The following is a 21,393-nucleotide window of genomic DNA, read 5'->3' on the forward strand; positions in this document are numbered from 1 at the left end:
CACCATATCAAGCCCAGTTTAGAAGCATCATCACATAGCAAAGTTTAATAATGCAGTAATAATAAATGTTCCACTGCATTGTCACTGCAATGGAATCAGAAGCAATTATGGTAATTGATGTTGCCAAATCTTTAATCACTCCATTGTTTTACAAATCGAGAGAAGTTATTCCATGCTAATGCCTACTGATGATCAAGAGAATGGCTTGTGTTCTTTAATATGAAATGTAATTGGACAAATCAATTAATCCATCAACTGAAACTCATAACTTGTGTAGCTATATAATCTTCAAGAACAGTACAGTAGCTCTTTGAAATTCAGTTCAGGACATTTTAATCGCAAATACTATATGAATTCATCATTTATTGAGACTATGTAGACAATTTCAATATGTAACTATGGAATAGCCTCAGCTATCTCCTCCATTACTGCACTATCACCACTTAGTCAATAGATTGACAGCTCAAAAATCCCATGTTAGCAATACAATAGACATTGATGCATCCCTGGAACTCTGCTGTATGTATCCGAGCTGCTGGATCCCAACAGTCACAATAGACAAGGAGTGTTTTATTAGGCAGCAGTATGCTTTATGGCTGCTCAAGATCATGAAAGCTGCTAATCAAATGCAAGATTTCCCATCAGTGCAGTGAACAAGGAAGGGAAATAGCTGTGATAGCTACATGTAATTCCAATTGAATTCAAAGTTCAGATTTATTGTCAGAGTACATACATGACATCATATACAACCGTGAGATTCTATAAGTGTGTGTGTATAGAGAGGGGGGGATGGAGAGAGAGGGGGGGATGGAGAGAGAGGGGGGATGGAGAGAGAGGGGGGGATGGAGAGAGAGGGGGGATGGAGAGAGAGGGGGGATGGAGAGAGAGGGGGGATGGAGAGAGAGGGGGGATGGAGAGAGAGGGGGGATGGAGAGAGAGGGGGGATGGAGAGAGAGGGGGGGATGGAGAGAGAGGGGGGGATGGAGAGAGAGGGGGGGATGGAGAGAGAGGGGGGGATGGAGAGAGAGGGGGGGGATGGAGAGAGAGGGGGGGAGGGAGAGAGGGGGGGAGGGAGAGAGGGGGGGAGGGAGAGAGGGGGGGAGGGAGAGAGGGGGGGAGGGAGAGAGGGGGGGAGGGAGAGAGGGGGGAGGGAGAGAGGGGGGGAGGGAGAGAGGGGGGAGGGAGAGAGGGGGGGAGGGAGAGAGGGGGGGAGGGAGAGAGGGGGGGAGGGAGAGAGGGGGGGAGGGAGAGAGGGGGGGAGGGAGAGAGGGGGGGAGGGAGAGAGGGGGGGAGGGAGAGAGGGGGGGAGGGAGAGAGGGGGGGAGGGAGAGAGGGGGAGGGAGAGAGGGGGGAGGGAGAGAGGGGGGAGGGAGAGAGGGGGGGAGGGAGAGAGGGAGGGAGGGGGAGAGGGAGAGAGGGGGGGAGGGAGAGAGGGGGGGAGGGAGAGAGGGGGGGAGGGAGAGAGGGGGGGAGGGAGAGAGGGGGGGAGGGAGAGAGGGGGGGAGGGAGAGAGGGGGGGAGGGAGAGAGGGGGGGAGGGAGAGAGGGGGGGAGGGAGAGAGGGGGGGAGGGAGAGAGGGGGGGAGGGAGAGAGGGGGGGAGGGAGAGAGGGGGGGAGGGAGAGAGGGGGGGAGGGAGAGAGGGGGGGAGGGAGAGAGGGGGGGAGGGAGAGAGGGGGGGAGGGAGAGAGGGGGGGAGGGAGAGAGGGGGGGAGGGAGAGAGGGGGGGAGGGAGAGAGGGGGGGAGGGAGAGAGGGGGGGAGGGAGAGAGGGGGGGAGGGAGAGAGGGGGGGAGGGAGAGAGGGGGGGAGGGAGAGAGGGGGGGAGGGAGAGAGGGGGGGAGGGAGAGAGGGGGGGAGGGAGAGAGGGGGGGAGGGAGAGAGGGGGGGAGGGAGAGAGGGGGGGAGGGAGAGAGGGGGGAGGGAGAGAGGGGGGGAGGGAGAGAGGGGGGGAGGGAGAGAGGGGGGGAGGGAGAGAGGGGGGGAGGGAGAGAGGGGGGGAGGGAGAGAGGGGGGGAGGGAGAGAGGGGGGGAGGGAGAGAGGGGGGGAGGGAGAGAGGGGGGGAGGGAGAGAGGGGGGGAGGGAGAGAGGGGGGGAGGGAGAGAGGGGGGGAGGGAGAGAGGGGGGGAGGGAGAGAGGGGGGGAGGGAGAGAGGGGGGGAGGGAGAGAGGGGGGGAGGGAGAGAGGGGGGGAGGGAGAGAGGGGGGGAGGGAGAGAGGGGGGGAGGGAGAGAGGGGGGGAGGGAGAGAGGGGGGGAGGGAGAGAGGGGGGGAGGGAGAGAGGGGGGGAGGGAGAGAGGGGGGGAGGGAGAGAGGGGGGGAGGGAGAGAGGGGGGGAGGGAGAGAGAGGGGGGGATGGAGAGAGAGGGGGGGATGGAGAGAGAGGGGGGGATGGAGAGAGAGGGGGGGATGGAGAGAGAGGGGGGAGGGAGAGAGGGAGGGAGGGAGAGAGGGGGGGAGGGAGAGAGGGGGGGAGGAGAGAGGGGGGGAGGGAGAGAGGGGGGAGGGAGAGAGGGGGGGAGGGAGAGAGGGGGGGGGGGAGAGAGAGGGGGAGGGAGAGAGGGGGGGAGGGAGAGAGAGAGGGGGAGGGAGAGAGAGAGGGGGAGGGAGAGAGAGAGGGGGAGGGAGAGAGAGAGGGGGAGGGAGAGAGAGAGGGGGAGGGAGAGAGAGAGGGGGAGGGAGAGAGAGAGGGGGAGGGAGAGAGAGGGGGAGGGAGAGAGAGAGGGGGAGGGAGAGAGAGAGGGGGTGGGAGAGAGAGAGGGGGAGGGAGAGAGAGAGGGGGAGGGAGAGAGAGAGGGGGAGGGAGAGAGAGGGGGAGGAGAGAGAGAGGGGAGAGAGAGAGAGGGGGAGGGAGAGAGAGGGGGAGGGAGAGAGAGGGGGAGGGAGAGAGAGGGGGAGGGAGAGAGAGGGGGAGGGAGAGAGAGGGGGAGGGAGAGAGAGGGGGAGGGAGAGAGAGGGGAGGGAGAGAGAGGGGGAGGGAGAGAGGGGGAGGGAGAGAGGGGGAGGGAGAGAGGGGGGAGGGAGAGAGAGGGGGAGGGAGAGAGAGGGGGAGGGAGAGAGAGGGGGAGGGAGAGAGAGGGGGAGGGAGAGAGAGGGGGAGGGAGAGAGAGGGGGAGGGAGAGAGAGGGGGAGGGAGAGAGAGGGGGAGGGAGAGAGAGGGGAGGGAGAGAGAGGGGGAGGGAGAGAGAGGGGGAGGGAGAGAGGGGGGGAGGGAGAGAGGGGGGGAGGAGAGAGGGGGGGAGGGAGTGAGGGGGGGAGGGAGAGAGGGGGGGAGGGAGAGAGGGGGATAGAGAGAGAGGGGGATAGAGAGAGAGGGGGATAGAGAGAGAGGGGGATAGAGAGAGAGGGGGATAGAGAGAGAGGGGGATAGAGAGAGAGGGGGATAGAGAGAGAGGGGGATAGAGAGAGAGGGATAGAGAGAGAGGGATAGAGAGAGAGAGATAGAGAGAGAGAGGGATAGAGAGAGAGAGGGATAGAGAGAGAGAGAGGGATAGAGAGAGAGAGAGGGATAGAGAGAGAGAGAGGGATAGAGAGAGAGAGAGGGATAGAGAGAGAGAGAGGGATAGAGAGAGAGAGAGGGATAGAGAGAGAGAGAGGGATAGAGAGAGAGAGAGGGATAGAGAGAGAGAGAGGGATAGAGAGAGAGAGGGATAGAGAGAGAGAGGGGGATAGAGAGAGAGAGGGGGATAGAGAGAGAGAGGGATAGAGAGAGAGAGGGATAGAGAGAGAGAGGGATAGAGAGAGAGAGGGATAGAGAGAGAGAGGGATAGAGAGAGAGAGGGATAGAGAGAGAGAGGGATAGAGAGAGAGAGGGATAGAGAGAGGGATAGAGAGAGAGAGGGATAGAGAGTGGGATAGAGAGAGAGAGGGATAGAGAGAGAGGGATAGAGAGAGAGGGATAGAGAGGGATAGAGAGAGAGGGATAGAGAGAGAGGGATAGAGAGAGGGGGATAGAGAGAGGGGGATAGAGAGAGGGATAGAGAGAGGGATAGAGAGAGAGAGGGATAGATAGAGATCTAGATCGGTATAGATCCACACACACACACACACACACACACACACACACACACACACACACACACACACACACACACACATGTGTGTACACAAAAGAGTATGCTAAGAAAATGCAAACTGTGAGGTATAGGAAAAAAAAATCAATAATAAATAATGTGCAAAGTAAGAATCCTAAATGAATCTATGATTGAGTTTGTCATTTAAGAGTCTGATAGTGGAGGGGTAGCAACTGTTCCTGAACCTGGTGGTATATCTTGTGGCACCTAGACCGCTTTCCCACAATGGCAGCAGCAAGAGCAGAGCATGTCCTGTGTGCTGTGGATCCTTGATGATGACTGCTGCTCTCTGGCAGCAGCGTTCCATGTAGATTTCCTCAATGGTGGGAAGAGTTTTACCTGTGATGGACTGGGCTGCGTCCACTACCTTTTGCAGGGCTTTGCGTTCAGAGGTATCGGTGCCCCCATATCAGGCTGTGATGTAGCTCGTCAGCACACTTTCCACTACACATTTATAGACGTTGTCTAGTTTTTTGATATCATACCAAACCTCCATAAACTCCAAGGGACTAAGGCACTGACGTGCTTTCTTCACAATCACATTAGTGCATTGGGTCCAGGAAAGGTACTCTGAGATAGTGAGGCTCAGGAATTTAAATTTGCTCACTCTCTCCACCTCTGATCCCCCAATGATTGTTGAATTGTGCACCTCTGGTTTTCCCTTTCTAAAGTCCTTAAGGACTAGAAAAATAAAAATGGACAAAATTGGAATAAAAAGGGACAAAAGGAAAATTACAACTCCTGATTCAGATTTTCTCCTCAGGTTCCTTCGCCATCACCACTAACACCAAACTTAAATCTCAGAAGCTGAAACACAGATCACTGTGCCGTTTGCCAAACCTCACATATTCAAGGAAAAGGCGGTCACATTTCAGGTAAACACGTCAACTTGCATGTAATTTTTAAAATAAAACAGACCAGTTATATGGATACAGTACTGCACTTAGATGTTATTAAAATGGTAATCTAAAGGAATAAAATAATAATCCAGGAAATGTAAATTCACATCCCTTGACATCAAAATGAAATGTTCAACAGTGTTGAACATATCACATACATCTCTCTCTCTCTCTCTCTCTCTCTCTCTCTCTCAAGATAAAACTTCAAACAGTATAAACTCGGTTCCCCCCCTCCACTACACTGGATGAAGACAGAAAAGACTTCAAAAATATTATATATAGATATAAAATAAACCACTTAACCTACTCTAATTTAAAAAAACTAACCAAAAAAAATCTGAGCAGTTTATCCTGAGGATTACATATATTTTGCAGCTTTTGATTCATACCATGAATCAAAAGAAAACCAAAATTATATCTCATATGGAGGAGTGAGTAAAAGCATTTACATCAAATGGAAAATAAGACATACAATGTCAAATTTCATCAATGAATCAAATACATGATATCAAATTTTTTTCTAAACTTAATCAGGACATAATGTGAGAGAACACTTCATAGGAACTTGATCTCATCAATGTGTGTCTCCAGTTACAGGGGAAAGTGATTGTCTCTTCACTCATGAAACATGTTTGACAATCATGTCAACTAAAGAACTAGCCTACTTTCCCTGTGGATAATAAATGGCTCCCAGTGACCACATAATTGTCCTTCAGGATGCAAGGCTGATATTAATCTTCAATGTCAGCCCTGCATCATCACCTGTTGCTTCTTTTAGAGGATTTGTTTGCCCAAGGCCCATCTGATCTCTCAGGTGTACGAGCCCTATGGGTGCATCCAAGGAATAAACTTGGACCAATATTTATCATAAAACAAAACCTAGAAAATGGTTCATCTGATTACCTAATTACCTCGAGTCCATCTCATTGATGGGGACTCTGCAGGTCAGTCGACTTTTAGATAAAGAATTCAATAACATCTATTGGAGTCATCTGCTACACCTTGTAGCACAACTCTCTTTCAGGTAGACACTTATGACTATGTAACAGTGAGTGCTGCAAATGTGCAGTCAAACTCAAATGGCCTTTACACTGATGAGCATGGAATCAGAGTTTTTAATAGGGAAACAGGCTCTTCTTGTACTGATAGAGTTCTAGTGATCTTCCTGACCACCAGAGACACTAGTTTGTGGCAGCTTCAGTTGTTTTCAAGATGGATGTCTCTACATGGTCGTGAATGAGTTCTATAGCTAATAGTTATTTTAAAACAGCCCATGTTTCTTGATTACAATAAAAACAAACATCACATAGTACCAGGAGTGGAAGAAACACCAGGAGTGTGCAGGATGTGTATCAATTATCAGCAGAGATATGGAAAGTGTCAAGGCTCCTGACACTGTAAATTGGACTCAAAATGTCGACCACGAGTGGGGGTTGTTAAAACAAAAATTCTTGCTGTACCTGAAAGCCACTGGACTCTATAGCAAACATGATGCATGGAAAATTGCACTGCTACTTTCTGTGACAGGACTAGAGGTTTTCAACACTTGTTTTGCTGAGACAGCAAACCAGTGCAAGTTCTACAAGGTTATTGAGATGTTTGATGAACACGGCTCAAAGAAAAATGAAACATTTGGGAAGTGCATATTTCACTTGCACACACAGCTGCAGGGAGAGAGCTTTGATACTTTTTATATAAATGGACTTGAAATTAAAAGCAAGCACATGCATATCAAATTGTGTTCGGGATTATTGATAAGAAGGAGCGAGAGGTTGCTGTGAGAGACAAAACTTCCCTTAGCTAGAGCTGTGAAGATATGAAGCACACAAAAAAGTTTGATGAGAGTTCAAAAGCCAGTGAAAACAGAGGCATAGCCACAGCCACAGTGTGTGTTCACACACAAACAAAAAATGAGATATAGAAAACAAAAAGATGGAAAGACCTTCAATGGCAAATGAAGTGGCACTCAACATGCATCCAAACAATGCTCAGCCTATGAAAAAGTCTGTATTAAGTGCAAAGGCCAGAATCACTACAAAACACAATGTTTTTTTCCCCAAAGGGAAACAAAACGGAAGTGAAAGTGTGCACATTATTAAACACACTATAGAAGACACACTCTTCATGGGCCTGGGAGTGAAGAAAGACTATAAAGCAATAGACACTGAACGGCCAACCATGAACAGAGTCGAGCAGGACAAGTGGACTGTGTCATTACATACAAATGGAACAAATATTCCTTTCAAGCTGGACACATGGGCAAAGATGGACATGAATCACTGCAGGAGGACAAAGCATGTGAAAACTTAAGCCTAGTCAATAGGGTGTATACACCAGGGAAACCTACTGTGTTAGCTGATGAGTTATCCAGGGCAACAACACAGAGTGAAGCACACAATGAGAGTTCCACAGAGACAGACATGAATTTCCATGTGAACGTGATCACTGAATCTCTTCCCATACGAGACAAGAAATCCAAGCAGATCACAGCTGAAACAGAAAAGGACACAGTTCTACAGAAGGTCATGAAGAATCTGAATGAAGGTTGGCCTAGAGGTAAATGTCAGCCATGCTACAACACAAGAACTGAGAGGAGAGTTATCAACGGGCTTCTACTCAGACAGAGCAGAATTATCATTCCTCAATCACTGCAACAAGAGATGCTGAAAAGGGTGCATGAGGGGCACCTTGAAATGAAAAAATGCAAGAGGAGGGTTAGATCTGCTGTTTATTGGCCAGGGATAAATGCTGTCATTGAAAAAATGGTTTCAAGCTGTGAGACCTGTTTGAAACATCACACAAAGGAATCATGGTAATAATTGACATACCAAAAGAACCATGGCAGAAAGTTGGGACTGATCTATTCCACATGGATGGAAGAATTACTTATTGGTTATTGATCATCTATCGAACTATGCTTCCTAGCATATCTGCTGCTAGTGTGATCAAATGCATGAAATCAAGACACAGAATTCCTCAAATTGTCTAGTGACATTGCACCATGCTACAGCTGTAGAGAATTCCAGAACTTTGCAGAAGAGTGTGATTTTTGACATGAGACTTCAAATTCTCTGCATCCACAGTCAAACGGTAAAGCAGAGAAAGGAGTTCACATAGTTAAACAGTTGTTTAAGAAAGCACTAGACCAGTGGTTCTCAACCTTTTTTCTTTCCACTCACATACCACTTTAGGTAATCCCTATGCCATCGATGCTCTGTGATTAGTAAAAGATTGCTTAAGGTGGTATGTAAGTGGGAAGAGAAGATTGAGTATCACTGCTCTAGACCCAATTGCTACTGAAATATTGAGAAAAATTGTCATTGGCCCATTGTTATGAAACCATGCACATAACGAGTCAATTAGGTAAGATTAAAACAGTGCTTTTCAACCTTTTTCTTTCCACCCACATACCACCTTAAGCAATCCCTTACTAATCACAGAGGACCTATGGCATAGGGAATACTTAAAGCGGCATGTGAGTGGAAAGAAAAAGGTTGAGAACCACTGCACAAGACAGTGGCTCATATTCGTATTGAGCTCTTTTGAGTTACAGAGCCTCGCCACTTGAACATGGCATGTCACCTGCATGGGTGAACTTCTGCCATAGAGACAGAAAGCAAACTATGACAAGTCAGCAAGAAGATTTGGGCCACTAGCACAATCGGATACAGTGAGACTCAGAGATTCCATCACTTGGGACAAAAAGGCTCCTGCTCTGGAGGAAGTAAATCCAAGATCCAACACTGTCAGAACAGGATTGGTCAAATACTGGGAAGGAATCAAAAGAGCCTGCTGAAAACACAAGAGACACTGCAGGAACAGACAAATGCAGAAGATTCAACCTGCACAGCAACAGACGAAACACCACCAATACTAGACAGTAGTGGACCAGCAGAAATGACACAAGCATCTGTGTTAAGAAAATCCACATGTTACCAAAGCACCTGACAGGCTGAATCTCTCAAAGAAAAAGTTTGTGCTGCTGCTATTGTCTTTACATTTGTCTTGAACTTCAAATTGAAATGAATGTTGTACAAGTGTGTCAGGATGTTAGATTAAACATCTCAAGGAAAGGGAATGTAGTGATAGAGGGTTAGTGACCCTCCTGCCACTAGAGGGAGTCAGATTAGTTTGTGGCAGCTTCAGTTGGATGCCTTCACACAGTCGTAAATGAGTTCTATAGCTAATAAAGTATAGTTTTTTTTAAAGAATCCAAGTTTATTATAATAAAAGAAACATCACTCTTCTCCCTAACATGTCCACACTTGGGAAGCTGTCTAATCTCATTTGCCTATCTCTAGTCCATATCCCTCCAATCCTTTCCTCCACACGCCTGTGTCAATGTCTTTCAAACTTTCCAATTGTCCCACAGCTACCCTTCATTTAGTAGCTTGTTCCACATACCCATCACCCTATATATAAAAAGTTACCCCTCCAGTCTCTTCAAAATCTTAAAATCATGATAAACAGTTCGGGTCTGAAACATTGACCATTCTTCTTCTTTTCCAGATGCGTAGTTCCTCCAAGATTGCTGGAACCTGGAGCAAAGCTCATCTGTAGTCTCTCATATGTCTTCCTTTCTAAACCTTTTCCCTCTTACCTTAAATCTACTCCTTCATTTACACTCCTCTACCCTTGCAAAAATAGTGACTATTTACCTTATCTAAGCATCTTATAATTTTTAAAATAGCAGTGCTGCCGGAGCTACTGTAATGGCAGCACTTCCACAGTCCCAGAAGAGCAGAGACAAGCATTCAATCGCTGGTGTTGATGCCAATGGCTCTGTAAAAGCTTTAAATGCCCTGTTAAAGAAGCCCGGTGTTCTATTTTAGAATCCTGCAACTGCGGGGTCTTTGCCAAAGATGGCAGCCCCCGATCTCAGCAGCGGCCACGAAGTGTTGCAGGTTCCAATGGAGTAAAGGACCCACGCAGTGCCCCAGAAATGGGGAGAACTCCCCCCCCCCTCCATTGAGAAGGGGAAGCAGGATGGTGGCACTGGACCAGCGAGCGGCTCAGCGGCTGAAGGACCCTCACAGACCGCTGGTGACCTGCAGTCAGGGGACCTGCATGGGCTGCTGAAGACTGGCTCATGGGAACCAGGATTACATTGGGTGCGGAGAGTAGGAAAGGCTCCCGAAAGGCATTGGGTGCCAAAGGTTTGAATCTGGAGCTCAGGTAGCTGACAGATCATACAGGTGTCTGTGCAGTTGCAGAGAGAGCACAGGAGGCAAATCCACAGACACTCATTGAATCTGAAGAGGCTTCCTTTTGGTTCATTCTCTCTCATACTATAAGGAGTGCTGCTTGACGCTAATAGCAACTTTGCCTTACAGCAGGCAGAAGGCAATTTCATATATTACATTTTCTGTACTATTACATGACAATAAAGGAATTTTGATTCTTATAAACCTCTATCAGTTCATCCATCAACCTTCTGCACTCCAGGGGGAAAATAAATGTCTCAGTCTCTCCAAATCAATTAATCCTTCAAGGTTTTATAAATCAAGACCTCAAATGGGCAACTGTCATCTCTGCCATTCTGTATGCTTGTCATAAATTATCTACAGCAGGCACCTTAATGCAGCAGCGATACATGAAGCATTGAACAGAGTCAAGTCAATTCAAGTTAAGTCACCTTTATTTGTTGTTCATACCATGCATTACATGGTAAAGACGAGATAACTTTTCTCTAGGACCATTGAGCAGATTTACATAAATAGTTAAAATATTAAGACATATACAATAAAGGTCCATAATGCACTATCTACACATTTTCTGAGAATTCAGGAGCCAGGTAGCTTGGGGGGAAAAAAACACTGTTGCCCAATCTGGATGTAAGGGACCAAGTGCTACTGTACCTCCTACCAGATGGAAGAAGGGAGAAACGTTTACATGAGGGGAGGGTGAAGTCCTTCACAATGTTTATTGATTTCCACATGCATCGAGTGTTGCAGATGTCCGTCATGGTAGGAAGAGAGCCCCAATTATCTTTTTCACTGAATTCACTATCCTCTGAATGGTCTTGCGGTCCGAGGAGGTACAGCTTCCAAAGAAGGCAATGGTGCAATTGCTCAGGATACTCTCAAGACATCTTCTGTAGAATGTAGTGAAGATAGAGGGTGGGAGATGAACTTCCCTCAGCCTTCAAAGGAAGTAGAGGCGCTGCTGGGCTTTCTTGGCTATGGAGCTGCTGTGAAGGAACCAGGTGAAATTCTCCACTCAGTGCACACCAAGGAACTTGATAGGCTTGACAACTTCAACGGTGAAGGTGACAATGGTCAGGAACAAGCCCTTCAGCCCATCATGTCTACACAATTCAAAATTAAACCTCTCATCTTGTATCGGTCTATTCTATTCACATTCGTGTGTCATTCTCAAAATTTCTTAAATATGACTATTGTATCTGCTACCACCACCATCAACGGCAATCTATTCCAGGTGCCTTCCACTCTCGGTGCAAAATAAAAACTTTCCTTCACATCTCCTTCAAATTCTTTCTCAACCACCCCCAAATGCATGATAATATGGTCCTGGGAAAATGATTATGACTGAACTGCTCAGAAAGTGTGGGAATGATAATGAGAACGAGTTTATTGTCAAATACATTGTACCAGCATCATCCTCCTACGGGATGAATAGCCAGAAGAAGACGACAATGTACAATATGCACTGAAATTCCTACTTGCTGCATTGAGACATTTCCAGGCTTGTGGAATGTACAATAAACAAAGAGAAAGAACCCAGCTTCTATCACTTCCAACAGGAGGTGATGAGTGCCCAAATGATCTGAGCAGTCTATCAAATCACGGAGCACGGAGTAGGTGTTACTAGTTTCTAGCAGTAGTCCCCATGCCAACCAAGGTTCAGTCCTGAGGACTACCTCTCAGCATTGCTCAATAGAGTCCATCCAAATCATCCCTCACCAGTTGCCTTGCACAGGACATCAGTCGTTCTCCCATTACCAATTCAGATCTGCAGGCAAGGCAGGTTTCTGATGGAGCAGCACTCAGCTCGAGTGGAAGAACGGAGGATGATGTATTTGTGAACATTCAGACTCCAAACTCAAGCATTAAAATGGATCAGCGCTCTGCAAGATGATGTTATGAATTACTATTTCATCACCTTAAGATCAGTAAATTGGAGAAAAAAATTCTCTTGCATCTTTCATGTCCACAAGCAAGGCAAAGGCAGTCACATTTCAGGTAAGTGCAATGAAAAGAAATCTGCCAACTCAGAAATGTAATAAATAGCTGTATGGGCTGATTTGTTTTCAGTGGTTTGGTTAAGAGTGTTTATTCCTTGTTAGTATTACAGGGTCTTTTGCATTCACACATACAGCATACTATCTAACCTCTCAGTGCAGATTTCTAATGTTGAAGCATCCTCAATAGCACAGGCTTGATTGAGCATAGGAACGAACCCTGCCTAGTACCCTGGCCAAGGCCAGATTAAGACCAACTGATCCCCTGAGCACAGCCCAACAATGGTTCCCCTGTGACCCTTACAATGTCTGTCTGACAAGACATTAATTTAGTGCTAAATGTGAAATAATAGATTAAAAATTCAGTTTTATTTGAGGCCAGATCCCACAACTATGTTAAATATAACCTGTACATATACATGTTTTTTTTTCCCCATTGATTGTGTGTGTGTGTGTGTGTGTGGGGGGGGGGGGGGGGGGGGGGCTTTTTGTAGAGCCCAAGTTCAGCTGCACCATGATAAATCCAACACTGGAAAAACCTCTGTGGTGGCCTCCCCCCCCACAACCCCACCCTCCCTTACCTTGGTGCCCCAAGCACATGCTTATTTTTCTTAATGGCTAATCCAGACCTGATCCTGGCCAGCACTCAACCTCAATCAAGATTTCAAAATAGATCATCTGGTCAGTATCACATACTTGCCTGTGGAACTCTGCTCTGAGCAAACCAGCAGTCTCTCTCTCTCTTTGAAGTTTCTACATATCAAAGTACATCAGTACAGATGATTTGGAATGCACTGAAGTTCAGGAAGATGCAATATAGATCTATCATTGGATTTATGTTCTGGAGTGGGGCGCATGCACTCAGGTGAGTGCTTCTCGTCAAATATGACATTGGCTGAAGCAAAAGTTATTCAATCTCCATACATACTTTTCCATCCCCCAGGAAAAAAAAGGACATGTCAGCTATCATTATTGGATGGTGCCTGCACTGAAACCTCAAGAGCATACAAACTTTGTTGAAATTAATTGGATGCCTGTTGGAATCTTAACCCAAAATCTGCAGATTTTATGCATTACTTTGTACACTTCACAGTAAAGTTCCTTTTGAACGCTAACCAAAAGACATTGTGATTTTTAAGCAAGGGCTTTATGGTCCTGAACACAACATAACTGCAGATGCAGTTAACAAATGTGGGAAAAAAAGTAATTAATTAAACTGCTGTTATTATGTGTAAACATTACAGGCATTACTCAAGATAAATAAATCATAATGTCAAGCACATATGGGTTGAGTTTTACACAATCATTTGTAAACTAGGCCAAATAAGATTTTTTTTTCCAGATTTATTGTCAGATTACATACATGATGTAAAATGCAGAGATTCTTCTTCCTGTGGGAGAGGCAGAATTACTACTTATTGGCAGTGCAAAAAAACCTGACTCAACACATACATGTAAACAAATAAAGAAAAAGGGAAAAGTCCAGGCCAACAAAAGGTGTTAATTGGATAGAAGAGGAGAGAATTAATTTTTAGCTCTTTAAATGATGATAGAGGAAAAAAAGGAAGAGAGAGAGTGCGCAAGGGAAGAAGTGGGGGGTGTTTAAATGAAACCAGTTTGATGCTAATGGCATTAATATCCATTTTTTCCCCTTGTCACCTTCCCCCAGCTTGCGCTCACCTTCTTTTTCTCTTCCCCATCCCGCCCTTACCTACTTATGGTTTTTAAACTGCAGGCATGTAACAGCACAATCAAGGAATGTTGCCACTACACGGGCAGTCTAAAAAGGAATGTGCAGGAATTTGAAGTCAATTCCTGCACCGCAATTTATCCTGCAGGACCCCTACAACTTTTTGCAGCAAGCCTGCAGTATAAATCGTACTGGAAAAATTTGTCGATGGTCATCCACGCTATTGCACGTCCAACCACCAGACTGTTGCATTCAGGTACTTGAAGTCTAAAAAAAGCACCCAGTGTGACCGACCATATGGGCAGTAATTATATTAAATCTTTCTCTGATTTTCACGACATTGCAGTCTAAAATCCATATCTGTCTCCTTTCACAGAGCCAAAAAAAATCAATTTTCACCTTTCTTCTTATCATATCCAATTAACACCTTTTGTTGGTCTAGACTCCGCCTCCTGCCAGTCTTCAGTCTTTATTCTGACACTTTCCAATCCAAATAATGGTTCTGCTCTTTTATTCCTTCGACCAAAGTGCATGAACATACACTATCTACATTGAATTTAATTTACCACTTCTTTGTCCATTCTCTGAATCTGCCTCTGCAGCCTTTTTGTTTCTTCATCACCACCTGCTGTCCACCAATCTTTGTATCATTTGCAAATTTAACCACAACACCATTTATTCTGCAATCCAAATGTCTAACATACAGAAGTGGCTCCAACTTCATTTACTGTGGAACACCACTGGTAACTGATAGCAAATCAGAATAGGTTTCTTTATTCCCACTCTTTTTTTTTCTGCTCATCAGCCAATGCTCTATCCATGCCAGTATCTTTCCTGTAATTTCATGGGCTCTCGCCTTGTTAAGCACCTCCATGTGTGCCATCTTGTCAAAGGCCTTTTGAAAATCCAAATATACAACATCCACTGCTTCTCCTTTGTCCAGCCTGCTTGTGGTTTCCTCAAAAAATTATGGCAGCAATATTTTCCCTGAAGGAAATTACGCTGATTTTGGCTTATCTTGTCATGCACCTTCAGGGACTTGGGAACCTCATCCTTGACAACCAACACCAATAACTTTCCAACAACTGATGTTAGGTTAACAGGCCTATAATTTCCATTCAGCTGCCTCCTTCCATTTTTAAATAATGGAGTGACCTTTGCAATTTTATCGTATTCTGGAACCATACCACAATTTATTGATTCTTAGAAGATAATTAATAATGCCTCCAAAATCTCTATAGCTACTTCTTTCAGAACCAGAGAATGCATTCCATCTGGTCCTGGAGACTTGTCTATTTTTAGACCATTCAGCTTGCCAAGCACACCTCTGGTGGCCTTGACTGCATTCACCCCTCTTCCCTGACACCTTTGATAGTCAGGTGTACTACTAATATCTTTCTCAATGAAGACTGATGGAAAATACTCATTCATTTCCTCTGCCACCTCCTTGGCTACCATTACAATTTCTCCATTACGTTTTCTCCTGGTCCTGTATCTGCTCTCCCCTCTTTGAGTCTCAATATACTAAAAAGCTTTTAGTGTTGTTTTTGATATTATTTACTAGCTTCCTTTGAAAGTTCATCTTTTCCTTCCAAATGACCTTCTTAGTTGCCTCCCCAATCCTCTATTTTCCCATTAATTTTTGCTTCCTTGTATCCCCTTTCTTTCGCTTTGACTTCTCTTGTCAGCCACAGTGCATCATTTTTCATTCAAATATTTCTTTTTTGGACTATGCCTGTCCTCTCTCATACCTCTGATTTTAATTTCTTCCTTTCAAACTGCAGGAGAAATTCTATCATTTTATGATCACTGCCTCCTAAGGATTCCCTCGAGTTCAGCTCCCCCCCCCCCCCACCCCCCGATCAACTTTCATTCATTACATAATATCCAATCCAGAATTGCCATGTCCCTGGCTGGTTCAGCCACTAGTTGTTCTAAAAAGGTATCTTGAAGGTATTCTATAAATTCTTTCTCTTGTGATCCAGCACCAGCCTGGTTTTTCCATTCGGCCTGCATATGGAAATCCCCACAATGATTGTAGCTTTGCCTTTTTTGCATGCCTTCTCTCCCCTTCTGTAGTTTGAACTTCACATCCTGGCTACTTTTCCCTTGTTAAGTGTGGTCTCAGGAGACAACGTTAATAGAATTTTTAAAGAAGCTTCCTGTCCTGTGGAAACAGACCTCTTGTCACTGATGGTCTGCAGCTAAAACGACACCTGCATTTGAGTTTTTTTAAAAAAAAAACAATTCTTACATCTCCCCTAAACTTTCCTCCACTTTCATTAAACAGATGTCCTCTGGTATTTGCTATCATCACCCCAGGAAAAAGGTGCTAGCTGCTGGGTGTCCAGCCTGTCTAAGCCTCTCAATTTTATATCTCTATTAAGTCATCTCTCATCCTTCATCATTCCAAAGAGAAAAGCCTTAGCTCTGTCAACCTTGCTTCACAAAATGTTCTCCAATCCAGGCAACAGTGTGGTAAATTTCTTCCATACCCTCTCTGAAGTATCTACATCCTATCATGAGGTGGCCAGAGCTGCAACATTACCTCATGGCTCTTGAATTCAATCCCTCAGCTCATGAAGACCAACACACAATCCGCTTTCTTAACCACCCTATCAACTGCAAGGCAGTCTTGAGGGATCTATGGACTTGAACACCTAGATTTGCTTCTCCACACTGTTAAGAATCCTGCCATTAACCACATACAAATTTAACCTTCCAAAGAGCATCACTTCCCTCTTATCTGTACAGAACACCATCTGCCACTTCTCCAACCAACTCTGCATCGAGTAGTAACCTATAACAACCTTCTACACAATCCATGATACATCCCAACTTTGTATCATCTGCATATTTATTGACCCACCCCTCCACTTCTTCATTCAGATCATTTATAAAAATCACAAAGGGCAGGAGTCCCAGAACACATCCCTGTGAAACACCATTACCTATTGTGCAATGCCTTCTGAACCTTGAGGCAAAGATCAAACAGTCTACACTGCACTGGAGGTGTCAATCATCTTGTGTCTTGCTTTAACTGCACATATTGTGTTACATCCATGACTTGTGTCTTGTGGAATAGAACAATCAGAGGATGAGAATGTCTTCACAGCCTCTACCTTCCATATGATTAAGATTTATTATCAGAGTACATGCATGACATCACATTCAACCCTGAGATTCCTTTTTCCTGTGGGCAAGGCAAAATTGCCACTAATTGGTAGTGCAAAAATTGTACACAGTGTAAACATGTAAAACAAAGAACTGTAAACAGATAACAGATGTAAACAAGCTGACTGTGCAATAGATAAAAAGGAAAACAATCAATAAAGTGCGCAAGAAAGAGTCCTTAAATGAGTCTCTGATTGACTGTGTGGTTGAGGGGTCTGATGGTGGAGGGGTAGAAGCTGCTCCTGAACCTGGTGGTGCGAGTCTTGTGGCACCTACACCTCTTTCCTGATGGCAGCAGCGAGAACAGAATGTGTACTGGGTGGTGTGGGTCTTTGATGATTGCTGCGCCCTCCAACTATATCCCTGTAGATATACTCAATAGTGGGGAGGGTTTTGCCGGTGATGTCCTGGGCTGTGTCCACTACCTTTGGAGGGCTTTATGCTTAGGGGTATGAGTGTTTCCATACCAGACTGTAATGTAGCGGGTCAGCACACTTTCCACCAGGGTTTCTGATGTCTTACCAAACCTCCACAAGGTCCTGAGGAAATAGAGGCACTGACATGCTGTCTTCACACTGCCATTGGTGTGCTGGGTCCAGGAAAGATCCTCCAAGATTGGAAATATAAACTTCAGTGAGAATCACTGATAGAAGGGTCTGCATTTAATCGAGATTTGCTCAAAGGCAGTAGAACAGGAGGTCGACATAACTCTAGTGTCCATGTACCACCCAGTATTAACAAAAAAAAAACACACACTGCCTCTTCTCCATCCAGTTAAGCACTGATCATTAATATAGTCACCGTAATGATAGATCAGATTCTCAGGGGTAGCAATGCTATTGAAAGTCCAGAGAGCGTTGCCAGAACTTGCATTGAAGTTGCCAGTTAGTAATGTAGCACAAATGCTGTCACTCAACCCAACCATGGGCAGATTGTAATGCATGCTGGTACGCAGCTCTACATTATTGTGCTAACAATTTTTAAATGATCAGAGAACAGTTCACTTTTCACACAACAGAGGGAATGCATTTCATGAAGACTACCGAGTCACTACCTTGTTCCAAGGAATGAGGCTCTGATCACCACAATCTTTTTTGATTACTAGGGCTCTTCAGTCCTATACTCAGCCAAATATTCATTTTTGCTGAAGGCAAGGTACTGTTATTTCTTGTCTGGCAATTCAGGCTTTACAGAGGGCAGGAACCAAAAGTGCTCATCAATGTGACAATGAAAACATTTCATGAAGCATTTTGGATCTAACACTCCAATTACGAGGTAAGATGCCGTACCAACACAAATTCTTTATTTACTACCACATTCAAGTAGGATGCAGGATAGACACCTAATGCCTGTTCTTTTGATCAACTGTTATGTTAAAGTACTTCTTCTTTGGCTTGGCTTTGCGGACGAAGATTTATGGAGGGGGTAAATGTCCACGTCAGCTGCAGGCTCGTTTGTGGTATTAACATATCAAATGCCATGGTTTTGGCCTAGCAAGATCCAATGGGGTAATGAATAGAGTGGTTGGTTCTACTGGAAGATCAGAAAAAGAGGGAGAACAATCTTTCAGCTTTCATTACTTTTAAGAATGAGAAAAATAAATAACATTAGTGAATCTAGTCACAAGGAGTATCAGCAAAAAACATTGTGTTTCAAACAAAATAAATAATATTTACTCTTTTACTGATTTAGAAACATTTGCCAAAACAACAAAATAACCCTGTAGGTTATAATCAGCATCTGATTGGTCCAATCACTTTTCCACTCCGGTTTCTTCAACTACGCTTGTTACGTCTTATCTTACTCTTTGGGTTCTGTGTTGCCGCTCAAAGTATGTTCCTAATTAGCACATCATTTTCAAGAAAAACTTTATCAAGCCAAATCATAATGCTTGCCGAATTCAAAAAACAAAACCTCTGCAAGACTTTGATCCAGTGAGTTGAAGATGCATCTTTCAAGGTTGTTATCTTCCAAATGTTACCAGTCCAATAATGATTTCATCGGCCGACTCTATCTTGGCCAAGACAAAGTGAGGTTTTTGGAGGCACATGATAATCAACAATCTTTGACGATTACCAAAGGCCCACTGCAAACTGTGAAGTAACAGCTGTCAATCCCAAGGAACTTCATGTAAATGCAAGTCATTATTGGAAGTGTCCATTGTACTGAATCATATTTACCTTTTCCTGTCTTTGCCACAACAGGGAATTTTAACCAACTCTGCTAGAATCATACAAGAACACAATATTTTTATGATCAATGTCAAAAGCTGCTTCGTATGATCAAAACTATTTTTACCTATTACTGATGTGTGCATCTACAACACTTCTATCAGAGGGCCATACTACATGAAGAATTCAACTCCAGGCCAATTTTTTTTAAACTTATGCACATAATGAGAACCAGCATGAAGCAAACAAACATGATTTAAATAATGCTGTATGTTTGAAGTCTTCTTTAATAGCAACAGTAGTAAACGATATCATATGGAAAACCAGAAAATAAACCATTTGGCAGCATAACCACTTCTATAAAGAAACTGCCAATATCCATAACCAATTTATAGCTATTAAATTTCTAGCTGAATATACCGTAAATCACATTTTTTCCCCACAAGACAACAAAGCTGTCACATCCACAATAAAGTTCAACTGAATAACAATCCAGCAAATAAAAATGGATCAAAGGAAAGGTCATATTCCATTTCATCAGGTGTGAACTTTTCCACCTTCAGAATAACAGCAGTGTAATGAAAAATCTACTCATGGTTTCTTAGTCTCTTTGGCTTATTACTTAATGAGTTACATTATTAAATTGGCGCCAGATAACGAAATGCATAAATGCCAATTTAATAAAAAGGTTTCCTTCACAAATTAAATATCCTCTATAATTCTTACATGTTTAAATCATAAACTCCAGCAGGGCATAAGGAACACCATCTTCCCTGCTGAGGTGAATGATTTCTTCCCTAACAAGTAATAGGGTATAATTAATTACATTGGTTCCATTAAAGGAAAAGTCCCACTCTTCTATCTTTCATCATTCAGAATCCAAGTTCCATCTGCTCTCTCGCATGAGAGCTTCTCTAAATTGCAGAAACATGCTATTTATAACAATTTGTGCTTGTAAGATTACAAAAAAATTAGAGAATAACCAGCAAAGCAATTGCTGGCTTACCCTTCGAACTATAATCAAGCTGCTCTCATTAACAGTAAAATAGCGACAAGTATTGCCACACCACGCCTTTGGGTTATCCCCTCACCTTCTGACAAGACAAATATTTGACAAAAGAAGCTTGTCTTTGTTTCCCGAGGTGGAGGCCACAAAGAAGCAAGACACCGCAGATACCAGAGAGGCCTCATCAAAGACTCGATGATCTATCATTGATTTCTGCCCCATTTGACCTTAAAATCCTGTCACACAAACCAGGTCAGACCCCCTTCCTGGTGTCTGGATTCCTTGGCTCAAAATAGCACGCCAATATCGTTTCTGGACGAAACGCCTGACAAATGAGGGTAACTAACTTCCTTCGGTGGAAATGGATGTTTCTTTTTAAGACTTTTCAGACTAATCACATTGGCTGCAAAAAGGTAACAAGCAACAGGTGGCGAGTAGTGAAGCCTTGCTTACCCGCAGTAGAGTCTGCGACTCCTCCCTCGCCTTGCTCAGCTCGCTGTTTGTAGGGTACTGGGGAGTGAGAACGCGGGGCTTGTCCCGCTCTCCTCCTCCCGGCAACTGCTGCTGCACTCCGCCGGGAAAGCCCTTGGTGTCGGGGGGCTGCATCCCAAAGACTGAAAGGCTCCCGTCCGCTTCTTCGGCGACCCTGTGGCTGCTCTTCTGACTCTCCTGACCGCTGCCGGGCTGCCCCGGGTATGGGCTCCCTTTCGACCGCTCCCCCAGCTTCTTCACGTCTTCCTTGCCGGTCTCAGGCCAACCTCGTCCCTCCTTGTCCTCGGGGGGTGCTGCTGGGGGTTGGCCGCCGCTGCTGTTGCAGCTACTGCTACTACTACTGCTACTGTCGGACGGAGTGGGTGTACGGTACCGGACCTCCTGCTCGCCGTTCCCCGGGTTGTGGTTGCTTGTGCCAGGAGTTGGTGGCGACTCCCCGCCGCTGGGGCTCCTGCTGTTTACCGCCTCCTGGGCCCCACAATGGGCTGTGTTGAAATGATCCAGCAATGCTTGAGTGTCCGGAGCGCTCCACTTGCACTGACGGCACTTGTGGGAATTATGAGCTCTCCTAAGACACAAAAGATACAGCTGTTACTTACTATTAAAGATCAAATCTGGATAGAGTGGTGCGTCGAATTAAAACCACAATTTCTTGCTCGCTTTAACAAACACTAATATTTTAAGGAAACC

The 21,393-nt window shown here is 45.1% G+C and overlaps 1 protein-coding gene across 8 annotated transcripts in view; it reads right to left on the reverse strand.

Moving 5' to 3' along the window:
* trps1 (trichorhinophalangeal syndrome I) overlaps positions 1-21,393 on the reverse strand; it is a 519,916-nt gene that overhangs the window by 220,666 nt on the left and 277,857 nt on the right. For all 8 annotated transcript variants that reach the window (XM_069920540.1, XM_069920539.1, XM_069920541.1 and 5 more), the window contains one exon: positions 20,665-21,271. In XM_069920540.1, the coding sequence (XP_069776641.1) occupies positions 20,665-21,271 (607 nt within the window). The remainder of the gene's footprint in view (positions 1-20,664; positions 21,272-21,393) is intronic.

Source organism: Narcine bancroftii, chromosome 2 (assembly GCF_036971445.1).
Source record: "Narcine bancroftii isolate sNarBan1 chromosome 2, sNarBan1.hap1, whole genome shotgun sequence".
NCBI lineage: Eukaryota > Metazoa > Chordata > Chondrichthyes > Torpediniformes > Narcinidae > Narcine > Narcine bancroftii.